At 42.0% G+C, this 12539-nt stretch overlaps 1 protein-coding gene across 1 annotated transcript; it reads left to right on the forward strand.

Moving 5' to 3' along the window:
• Window positions 1-4580: 4580 nt before the first annotated feature.
• LOC141418195 (galectin-10-like) lies at window positions 4581-8471 on the forward strand (the record flags this gene model as incomplete). Its single annotated transcript, XM_074058631.1, has 3 exons — window positions 4581-4845; window positions 5765-5976; window positions 7040-8471. Coding segments are annotated over 2 exons (372 nt in total), but the record flags the coding sequence as incomplete, so codon positions are not given.
• Window positions 8472-12539: the final 4068 nt, after the last annotated feature.

A 12539-nucleotide genomic window follows, 5' to 3' on the forward strand; every position in this document is an offset into this window, starting at 1 on the left:
AAAAAAACTTCCAAAATGTTGGTGCAGTAAGCTTGGTCTGTTATTGAGGCAGTCATGAGATGCTTATGTTTCCCTTGCTAATGGCTGGTCAGATAGATCTAATGGTGTACTTACAGTGTGTGTGTGTGTGTGTGTGTGTGTGTGTGTGTGTGTGTGTGTGTGTGTAAGCATCTTCAAAATGGGTTCTTAAACTGCTGCTATAAGGTTAATGTGATACTCAAGGTAACAAAAAACAGGTTATTTATTTTAAAGATCTCTGTTATAAACTGCTTAGGCTTTTCACACATAAATATGTAAACATTTTGAGAACAGTTCTTATTATAGTCAATGTAAAAATTATTACTCTGTTCTGCTGCTACTTTTAAGAAAACAGGTTATTAAACTTATTTCAATCAGGTCTCACTAAGATGCAGGCATGCAGGGGTTAATATTCTGGCTTACACCAGAGGGGGGAAAAGTAGAAGAAAATGGGAGCCACAGCCTGCAGGAGGAATCTTGGAATTTGAGTAGTTAATGAAATGACCTTCACATATTTCATTCTGTCATAATTGCAATCTGGAGTTTAATTCTCTCTTATAATATATGGGTCTACTAACAAATGGGCTTTCTATAAATTGCTTTTATACAAAAACAATTTCAAGGGTGCTTTCTTTCTTGTTTTTTCATACAAATGTAAGGCTCTAAGTTAAAAGATTTTATGACTAATTTTCAACAAGTAACAAAAATATATAAAAGGTATTAAGGATATGGTTTTTAAAAAGTAAAATGTAAAAAAAAATTACTTATGGATAAAAAAAAGAAAAGCTTCCCAGAAGGTACATATTAAGTTGTTGCAAAAATATAGATGTTTATGGAAGTGAGTAAGTTGACTTAAATCTACAAGTTACATTAAAGGTTTTGTAAGGTCAAAATTTAATGTACTGATGCTAAACTAAAGCTTAATTCTCTAAGCTGATAACAAGGCCATCTTTAAAATATTGTATTGTTTTTAAAAATGTTTACAAAAAATTGCCTTAAAATAGTTTTTGTTTCATCAAGATAACTCAGAAATTTTTGGTGCTGCAGGTTAACCCACAAATTTGTCAAGACAACAAAAGTTTATTAAAACACAGGAAAAACAAGAGGCAGCTGAGCACAGGGAGTACTGCTGGACTGATAGAAGGGTTGAGACACATTTACTTATGTAAACCCAGAATGCACCCTCCAGATAGAATTTTTAAAAACTCAAAAAGGAACACTACACTGAAAGTCAAGACCCCCAGGTTTTATTAGACTCAACAGAATAAAGACGTTAGTCCTACTCCTTCCACAATTTGGACAGAGGGAATTTTCGCCTTGGGATGACCAGATTGGACCTGTTATTTTAGGGGGGTTCCATTGACTACAGGTTGGTGGGAGCCTGCTGTATGTCATGAGCCATGTGTTAATGTCAACAATCTGGGATGTGATCCCTTATCAACATCTGAGCCATGATTCTTGGCTACTATGTTTCCTTACTCCATACTTAGTTTCCATAAATATTTGCCTGTGTTCTCTGGTGATTTTTGTTGGGGTTTTAACTACTAAGGTAACTGAGTCATGTTCACTTAAGAGTTGGTTTATGTTGGGGTTAACAATAACAGCCATGTGAGGACCAGACCTGCTCCCCCATGCAGATGGCTTACCTTTATCTCCCTGGATAGATGCCAAGGACAGTTGAGCAGACAGTGACCTAACTGCAATTTATCTATCTTCATTGCTCAGCAACAGTATCCCTTAGTGACCTTCCTGGTACTTTTCCACTAGCCCCCTATATCTAGCCCAAGACTGTGTATGTCAATGGGTTCTAGCTCTCTTGCTGGGGTCTCCCCCCACAGGGATCCTGCCTAAACAATAAACCCTGTATTGGTGTTTGAGCCATCTCTCTGCCTCTTCCTTTCCTCTTATTTTCTAACAGTGTATATAAAACTTTCTATATGAGTTGATGGTTAAACAACTGTTGTCTTGGGTGATTCTAATACAGCTGGTGCCCTATATGTGTCTGTGACTGGGCTATTTGGGTTTACTAGAACTGTTCTTTCCCTCCAAGAACTGACAAAAATCTAAGGTTTTACCTCAAAAAACAACTAAACTAATATATATGACCTCTATAAAATTGTGATGCTGTTGCTGGTTCCTATATATTAAATATATTTATGTTATTCAAGTATATCAAGCCTTCTAAAATACAAAATTTAGATAAACATGGTAACAAAAAGTTAGTGGTAATGATATACTGTTCTGTTAGTTGCTAAATTGTCCATCAAAATTTTAACCATGACTCTTAAGTTTTTGTCATTATAGTTCTGATCCTTCTGGGGCATTTACAATCAAGTCCACAAAAAATGACTCCAGTAACTACTTATGGGTCAACCAGGTTAACTTTTTAGACATCTGCTTTTGTTTTGTTTTGTTTTGTCCTTGTCTAGAAGCCTAAGAGCCACTCCTTCTAAGCCTCTTTGTTGCTTCAACTTGGCCAAAAGGGTCTAGTTGCCACTGACTCCCACCCGATCTCTTCGTTATCCACGCCCCCGCAGGTGGGACCAAAACCAACCAACCAAACAAAATCCATTAAAGAGCAAATCCTCACAATGAAGAAAAAAAGGAGCAATCAAGAAAGATCTTCTGTCTACGGCCATATCACCCTGAGTGCTCCTGATCTCATTCGATCTCATCAGCTAAGCAGGGTCGGGCCTGGTTAGTACTTGGATGGGAGACAGATCTTCAGAGGAGCCTACTCAGAGACACGCAGTTTGGAGACAAGGGGGGAATGCCATCAAATTTCCCACAGAGTCACTGGAGCCAGACCTCTCAAAAATAACCAAGGCTGCCCTACCTAAAGATTGAGTCCCATGGTGACCACTGGAGCTGCCCCCTGAGAAGGAGCAGTCATCTCATGGTGGATTTTAGACCCACTCACCCCCCTCTGTTTCCCTGATTCTCATGCACCTCATTCTTCGTCAGTAACAATTCTGTGCATCACAGTCTCAGTCAGCACAGGAGGCAAGATTAGGATAGTCTGATTCTGACACCCCATTCTTTCTCACCCTGCTGGGAGGGGCTTGGAAATAGGTGAGAAGCAAGAGGATCCTTCATATGGTGCAGCTCCTGGAGACCCAGAAGAATAGATCCAGTGTCAAAGAGCCACAAGAGAGTCACAGCAATGGCAGAAAAACAGGTGAGTTGAAAAGGGACTGCATTGACCTTGGGCCATGGCTGTACCATAGTGCATATCTAATTGAGCAGGAGTGTGCCACTGAGGTGCCTGTGAGCTGCACTGAGTGTGGAAGGGGAGGGTCTATGGAAAGAGAAATGAAAGTGAGGGAGAAGGAGACAGAAAGAGAGAGAGAGAGATTGAGAGATTCTATGACTGAGTATTGATCAGGGAGTGTAAATGTCTCCTATTCTGTGTGTGAAGTTTCTTCTCTCCCACAGCAATGACAATGTTCAATGTCTGTGGATCTTTCTATGTGTCACTGGAAGAATGCTGGGAGACTTAGGGACTGGGCTTACCTGAGGACCCATCTCTAAGCACTGACAAGAGCAGAATGAATGTGGCTTTAATGTCTCCTCTTGAGAACAGTGGAGGAGGATGAGCTCATACAGTGGGGTGCTGGATCATTAAGCTGGGTCTGTACACAGTGGCTCAGGCTACATGTCCCCTACCTGAGATCTCCTAGAAGTGGTCTTGCAGAAAGGGCTCTCCCCTTCTCATAGATAACCCAGTATAGAGCATAAAAATACCAGTGATTATGATTAAGGTTTTACATGTATTACTTTCTATCTCCCTGAGAATACTCTATGAAGATGGAATTTCCAGTGATCATCCTGTAAACTGAGTCAGGCCCTGCCCAGGTAATGTATGTCTAATCCCACTGCTAGTAAGGATCAGAACCAGGATTTGAATCCAGTTAGCCTGACTCTTCTACAACCCTTCTGCCTTGTCAAGAATACAGGGACCTGGCTTTGGATGGGGCGCAGGAGAGGAGGGTCTTCAGAGCCTGTCCTTCAATCTCTAACCTGCCAGACCACTGGCACCACTGGAAACTCTCATAGGAAGAGAGCTGTCATCTTGCTCACCCTCTTATCCACACTTCATTCCCATGCACACAGAAAGTGGCCTTGTCCATTGGTTCTTCAGTGATAATCAAAGGGACACCCTGAATCTCTTTTGCGTGAATTCTCTTTCTACATGGGTGCAGTGAAATGTGCTTTGGGGCAACCTGTGTCTCAGTGACATTGGAGTGTTTGACTGCAGGTTGGCGCCTGTCTTAGACCCCACCAAGCATTAAACATGGTCTGTGGGCAGATATGAGGGACAGTGGGAAGAGATCACTCCATGGCTTGGGGCTGTGGCTCTTTATCAAAGGGCGTGCACTTTTCAGGGGATGGACCACCCATTAATCAATGGCTGATGCTAAGTTTTAGTCTTGGGCTAAGTAAGGGACAGAGCACCTCACTGCCTTGCTTCACTGGACAAAAACTATAGTATCATCCAGGAAGGCCTTTCTTGCACTGTGGAGAGTAACTCTGAAAGGATTTGTTTTTGATCTAATGTGTGTGTGGCCACAAAAAAGGGACCTGCCAACACATCATGTGATTTGCCCTGCAGAAATGACCCCCAATTGCAAGTGGATTTCCATATCAGCCCCGATGAGAAGTCTGACATCGCCTTCCATTTCCGGGTCTACTTTGGGCGTCTTGTGGTCATGAACACTCGTCAGAGTGGAAAGTGGGAAAATGAGGTGAAATCTTCCACAATGCCCTTTGAGGATGGCAAACCATTTGACCTGCGCATCTTGGTGCTGCACAATGAGTACCAGGTGAGTGACCCCGGAAATGGCCCCTACTCAGCATCTATGGGATCCCAAAGGAGGACACTGCTCACCTGGCCTGGCTGCAAAAGCCCTGTCGAGTCCATCTTCCATAAGTACTGGCTTTTACTTCCAGAGCACCTTCTGCTCATCACCATCCTCAGTTCTTTCCCCAAATCTGAACAGGGTCAAGGTCAAGGTCAACTCACAGGCAACATTCCATAATGTCAAAAATTTCTTCTGTCTTCACCCACAGCTTTTCTTCCTTCTTATGCTGTTAAATAAATATCCAAGTATCTAAATAATTAAAACTGCATTTGAAAGTTATCTTAATCAGCCTAAACTTAAGGCTTCCTGTCACCTCTGAACACCAATCCCCTTCCCAATAACAACTATTTTTGGCTGATTTGCCTCCTTCTAGAAATAACCTGTACTTATACAAGCACTGTGTGTATAAATACATATAAGTATAAGTAACATAAATATTTATATGTTTTCATTTTTAAAATAAATGATAGTGTCAATATCTCTTTACATTACAACTTGGGAGCTAGAGGTTTTTGTTGTCAAATAATGAATCTTGCCAGGCACCAGTGGATCATAACTATAATCATAGTTGATCAGGAGGATCACAGTTTTCAGCCAGCCCCAGACAAATACTTGTATTGTAATGTCACCCTGTAGCCAATAAACATGTCTAGGCACTACTTGTCATTTAAAAATAAATACATGGGGTTCAGTATGGTGGCTTATGTGTGTAATCCCAGCACTGCGGAGGTTGAAGCAGGATTGAGATTGGAGGTCAGGGTGGGCTACAGCCTATAGATACACCCAGTCTCAAGATAAATAAATAAACAAAAATTTAAAATATATGTAATTTTTATAAAAACTGTATCTTAGAAAATTATTGTGACCCATTTACCCTCCTACAGTAAACATTCAATACTATTACAGCTTTGCCCATCGAATCCAGCCAAGCTCTGTGAAGTTGGTTCAGGTGTGGAGAGACATCCGCCTGACCTCCGTGGATGTCGTCTAGATAAAGTGACCACTCTCCCCTCTGTGAGGACACCCTCGCTAGAGACGACCATGGGATTCCCAGAGCCTCTAACAGAACACTTCCTTCTCACCCCTGCTACATGAGGTCATTAAAGTTAAACCTCTACCAAACTTCATAAGAGTTTGTTTTTGCCTTAGAGGGGAATAAAGTAAGTGCCATCACCAAGATGGCTGTGGGAGTTCCATGGGGGAGATTAAGTAATCAAAGAGGAAAAATCTTCTGCAACATAAGGAGTGAGTCACAAGCTCACTGAATTGTCTGAACATAGCAAGGACATCCTTATATTGGACTTATCACATGTCAGATGCTCTCAGCCAAAATCCTAACCCTGTTGCAAATGACTGAACTGAAATTTTAGACATCTGTCCACACCCAGAGCTGTAATTGTAATTTGAGGAAAATCAGATAGAATTCATTAATTTGCTCATTTGAAGGATGTTCATATGTGTCACCAGCAGACCTGGCTGGAGAAGTTGAAGACAGGACATGACAAAGTTAGCATTTGAAATTCTTGCCAGGCATGGTGGTTTATACCTGCAATCCCAGGACTTGGGAGGCTGAAGCAGGAAAATCATGAGTTTGAGGGCACCTTGGGATACATAAAGACCTGCTCTCTTAAAAAAAAAGAAAGAAAGAAAAGGAGAAAAAGGATAAAGAGAGGGGGAAAGAGGAAGAGGAACATAAAGAGGAAGAAGATAAGACAAAAAAGAAGGCTGAGGAGGAGTGGGAGGAGGAGAGGTGGGAGGAGGAGGAGAAGAAATTTTCAGTGGATGCCATAGAAAACCACAGAATTTCAATGACCACAAAGAATAGTGCCCCACTTTTTCTGTCTTTCAAAAAGAATTGCAAGATTTTACCAACTTCTGAGTGACAGAGTGGTTCAGGTGGTAGAGCGCCTGACTAGCACATGTGGCCTCTTATGGTGCACAGCCCCTGGGAGGCATCTGTAACTCAAATCCTGTCCAGAAGAGGGACATTTGCAAACATCATCATGGGTTGAGTCCAGTCTACTCAAGACATAACTCAGGGATTTATCTTTTCCTCATTGCTGTGTTTCCCATGCTTTGCTAGAGTTTCCCCAAACCCAAACCCAATGGAAAAAAGAGTCATCAGCAAAATGACACCCCGCCTCTCCTCTTGCACACAGGTCTGGAATCTACGTGGTAATCAGTTGTCTCCAGAAGATGAGATATGCATTGAGGGGCTCCTGTGCCTGCGCAGATGAGGAAACACACCCACTGCACAAGGCGGGAAACTGAGGCACAGTCTCGCCCTGGACCCTGCCATAGGCTTAGGATCCCAAGACCATCTTCTCCCTGAGGGAGGATCATTGGGGTCTCAGCCCCACCTCTAAGGTTCCCAGGGTGGTCTCTTCATTTTCCTTTCTCCAGGAGTGCAAGGGACAAGGCACACACTAGCATCCCATGACCACGGAAAAAAGAGGCAGTATTACAGGGGTTTTTAAGCACTTCTTGGGGCTTCTCCCCAGGACCAGGACAAATAATGGTTTAAAATTCAGAGCTTTCAGTTTCTCCAACAGAGGGTTTTTACCACACTTTCCACACTGACGTTCATGGCCAACTTCTTAATTTACACAAGTTATTGATTTACCTGGGCATAGACCAGACTGTAGACCTTGAGGTCATAAGCAGGTGTGGGCTATTTCCCAAGCTTTCTACCCTGCCCTACCAGGGAATAAACACAGGTCCAAAGGGCTTGGTGTGTGGGCACCTGCCTGTGGACCAGCCATGGGGGAGGCAGAGGTAGAAGAATCTCAGTCCAAGGCAGGCCCTGGGCAAAAGCAGGAGACCCTACCTGAAAAAATACACTAAGCCAAAAGGGCTGTGGTTTGGTTCAAGTGGTAGAGGGCAAGCCTAGCAATGCAATGTCCTGAATTCAGTCCCTAGTACTGTAAGCAAAACCAACCGCCAAACAGCAAATAAAACCAAACAAAACAAAGAATAGGTCCATTGATTACTCCTGGAAGCCGTGGTGCACAGTGTCCCAATGTTCACAGCTCTTACCTGAGAGTCTGTATCCTAAACACTTAGATCTCAAGGTGGAGGGCTAGGCACATGTGGATCTCCCTACATCACAGAACAAATAGATACTAGGAACAGCAATCAGACAAGAAAAAGGAATATGGAAACCTCTCTTTACCTGCAAATGATATGATCCTGTATCTGAAACCCCCAACGTGTCCAAAGTGCTAGATTAATAAATAAACCCACTAAAGTTGCAGGATACAAAATAAGGCATCAAGCTATCCAGGAGACACATCCACCAGCACTGCATAGAGGGGATGAACCACAGGCCTCTTTCTCCTCAGTGGGGTTTGCCGTCCCTCTTCAATCTGCTGCTTAATATTCAGGCTTGTGACTCACCTGCCTCTGGGAGATGACACAACAAATGGTGGACCTGGGAGTCAGACTGATGGTAAGGATGTGAGAATCAACTAAAGTCAGGTCTTTTTGGTCAAAGGGGTTCATGTACACTATATTATCATTGTACAGATGTCAGCTTAACTTCCCCCAAATTATAGCCTCTGTGCCTTGTGAGATGTCACTTAACCAAATAAATTCCTGTTTTAAACAAAAGGCGGTTCTTCTTAGCTGAGCAAGTTCATTTGATCACCTGGTGTCCAAGTTTCAGAAACTGCTTGCTTACTTGTTCAGGTAAATCTTTGCTCTTCCTGCACCGAGGTCACTTGCCCCACCCGAAACCTGTTCAGTCAGGGTGAGGGGCAGCTTGCATTAGAGATCAACCCTCAGCAGACTTCCCACCCAGTGTGCTTGCTAACAGGACTCTGTCCATGGCACCTCTTCTGCAGAAGTCAATTTTGCCTTGCCTATTGACACCTGAGTTCTGTCATCTCTCTCATGACACCCCAATATCCCAAATTAATTTCTAACAATGATCAAGGAAAACGCAAGGCCTGTACACTGTTGGAATGTGGTGAGCACAGCCATAGTGGAAAACAGTATGAGGATTCTAAGGACTTTAAAACTGGAACTATCTTGTGACCCAGCAATCCCTCTTCTGGGTGTTTATCTAACCATCAAGAAAGAGTCACCTTCTAAAGATGACTTGCTCCACCATGGTCACTGCAGCTTTATTCACAGCAGCCAAGACATGGAAACAAACTATGTGTCAATCAATGGATAAATGGATAAAAATCCTCTAATGCACATATACAAGGGAATATTATTCACCCCCAACAAAGAATGTGGTATTTGTCACAACAGAGGCAAACCTAGAAGATTTCATGCTAAGTGAAACAAGCCAGTCACAGAAAGAAAAAGATTCCACGATGTCACTTACATGTGTAATTCTGAAAACTCAAACGTACAGAGGTAGAAGACAACACTAGTTAGCAGGTATAGTATAGTGGAGGAAGAACGGGGAAGGTGTAGGTCAGTAGGAAGTAGCAGATATGTAGAATGAAAAAGTACTACACAATCTCCCTTATATTCGGAGTATAAAAAAAGCCAACATTAAAGTTTGACTCCTTGTGTTTTTTTGCTGACACTGGGTTTGAACTCAGGGCTTGCTAGGCAAGTGCTCTACCACTTGAGCCACTCGTCCGATCTTTTTTCATGATTGGTTTTGTAAAGATAGGGGATTTTGAACTATTTGCATTGAATGGCAAATCCATCTCACCTTGCCTCATGAGTTGCTAGGAAGCCTGACTTCTCTAAGTGGCTAGGGTGGGGTGGGAAGGGGAGCTGTTGAACAAAGGGTACACAGTTTCTGTTAAGCAGGAGGCATGAGTTCTACTGATATATTGCACAGCGTCATGACTACAGTTAGTAATCATGGCTTGCATATTTCAGTTGCTAAAAGAGTAAATTTCAAATGTTCTCCTATCACAGAGAAATGTTGAGTATGTGAGGTGGAAATGTTGAGAAGCCAGACTCATTCATTCCCCAAAGCACATAACATCCCATCATGCCCCATATAGGCAATACTACTGCCAATGACAATAACAAACATGACAAACATACTGAAATCTAAAATCAGATAGTTATCAAGCACCTTTAGATTTATTAGAAGGAACCAGCCAGTTATGTTGGGTCCCAGCTTGGCTCCAGTTCAATTTAGCTCCATGAAAACATCTCAGTGAAAGTGAATATAAAGCAGAGATTTCTGCTTCCCAAGGACTATCTTCTATCTCTTTACTTTGAATTTTACCAAGCATTTAAGGAGAATATCAATTCTTCAAAATCTCTTCAAAAACTAGAAAAGGAGATGACATTACTCAGTTCACTCTATGCAGTCAGTCTTACGTGCATATGAAATGTTGACAGAAAACTACAGTCTGAAATCCCTCATGAGCACAGACAGCTCACAGTTCTGAAGGTCATGTGAAGGTATCAGCTTGGCTCTGGAGAGGACTTCATAATGGATGGTACATATGAGAGTTTTTAGGAGCAAAAAAGACATCAGGAGACAGGAGGTCAGAAAGAAATACGGGGGTCCAGTTTACTGTTATAAGAACTAGCTCTCTTGAGAACTAACTCAGGATCCCAGGAGAACTAATTTAATCCCTTCTGTGAGCAGTTCCTACTAGGTTATTCCACTAGGCCCTGTGTGTTAAAGATCCCACAACCACACTGAGGACTCTGACCCTAGTCAGACCTCAAACTTTTGAGGGACAACCACATCCAAAGTAGCAAATGGTGTTAGAAACCAAGATCTGGGTGCTACGTGTGCTCATTGCTACTAGCATGTCATTGTCTCTAGGTCCTGTCAGCTGATAGAGAAAGAAATATGTGCAAATACTGACTTATATACACACATCTATATGGAATATCTTTGTCTATACTAATATAAACATGGGGCCACACTGACATCTTCACTCCATTCCATCACTCCATAATCATCCTAGCCTTCTCCCTAGTAGAAGATCTTGGGTTGGATCTTTTACTAGGAGGATCTTTTACTACGGAGGACATCATTGGTAAAATTGGTTTGACTGATTACTACTACTGTATCGATATTGAACTTGATAATAGTACTTTGCCAATGGAAAGAGAGGTCCTTATCCAAAAGAAATATTTGTGGAAGTGTTCAGGTCCTAGAGGGAAAGGAGTATGACGTACACAGCTTTTTCTTCAATGGTTCAAGAAAAGAGAAAAAGAAACATAAAGCAAACAGAGCAAATTACTCTCTGGTGAATCTGAGCAAAGGGAGTTACAAGACATGAAATAATGGCAACTTTTCTATAAATTTCAAATTATTCCTGTATGAAAACATTTTCATTTGTTTTGTTTATTAAAACCCAGGGTAAGGAGTGGTGGTTATGCCTAGATGACCAACTACTCAGGAGGTGGAGGTAGGAGAATTGCTGTTTGACACCAGCCTGGGGAAAGTTAGCAGGAGACCCTATTTTAAAAACAAACTAAACAGAATGAAAGGACTTGGGATGTGTAGGTCGAGTGCAAGAATGCTTACCTAGCAAGCTCAAGGCCTTACATTTGATCCCCAGTGCCAAAAAATAAAACAAATCAAAACAAGAAAACAACCACTGACATTGAAACATGGTGACCTCAAGGGAAGAGCAGTTATATGTTTATTCACTCATTCATTGCAGTGGAGTGTGCGGGGATAGAGCCTATGTCAAGGGCCTGGAGGGTAAGCCTTGCTCTATCCTCTATCACTTGGAGATGTGACTTCATTTTTCTGTACCTCTGGGAATCTTGTGTACCCCATGGTATACTCAATAGATCTGGTATTTTCTGTTTGTGTGTGTGGCACTGGGATTTGAACTCAGGCCAACTTGAGCCACACCACCAGCCCTTTTTTGTGTTGGGTTTTCTTGAGTTAGGGTCTCAGGAACTATTTGCTGGGGCTGGCTTCAAACTGCAATCATCCTGATCTCTGCCTCCTGTGTAAATAGGATTACAGGCGTGAGCCACCAGCACCCAGCTGACCTCGGGATGTTTTAAAGATGAATATGCCATAGAGATGACTTCTGTCTTACACAAAATATTCTAATTGTGAGAAAGCAAAGGAAAACTTTCAATTCCCTTTATGCTACCAATGGAACTGATATTATCAGAGATACAGAGAAAAATCTAAACTAATATTGCCATATCAATTAATCAAATATATCTAACAGTGAATAACATAACACAAAATGAATTAATGCTTTTGCATGAGAAACTCAGGATGGGGGCTAGCAGACTGACTCAGGTGATAGACTCCCCAAAAGTATTTTGCCCTGAGTTCAAAACCCAGTACTGGCACACACACACACACACACACACACACACACACACACACACACATACACACCAAATGAAAAAGAAATGCAGGATGGGTAGGTACCTCAGAAGTTACCTACAAGCTGGGTGTGGTGGTTCACACTTGTAATCTGGCACTGGGGAGGCTTAGGTAGCAGGATTGAGAAGAGGAGACCAGCCTGGGCTACATGGTAAGACCTTGTCTCAGCAAAAATTAATCTTTTATATTCTATGAAGACAGACACATTTATCACAAAACACCTCTGAGATTCAACGTTGTCCATGACCTTTTTAAACCTCGGCAGACAGAAGTGAAAGCAAAACTTCTTATTGTAACATTTATTTAATGAATAAATCACTTTGGTATCACTTACCATAGTTCACCACTGTTCTAGTATTATG

This window comes from Castor canadensis, chromosome 16 (genome assembly GCF_047511655.1).
Source record: "Castor canadensis chromosome 16, mCasCan1.hap1v2, whole genome shotgun sequence".
In the NCBI taxonomy this organism is placed as follows: Eukaryota; Metazoa; Chordata; class Mammalia; order Rodentia; family Castoridae; genus Castor; species Castor canadensis.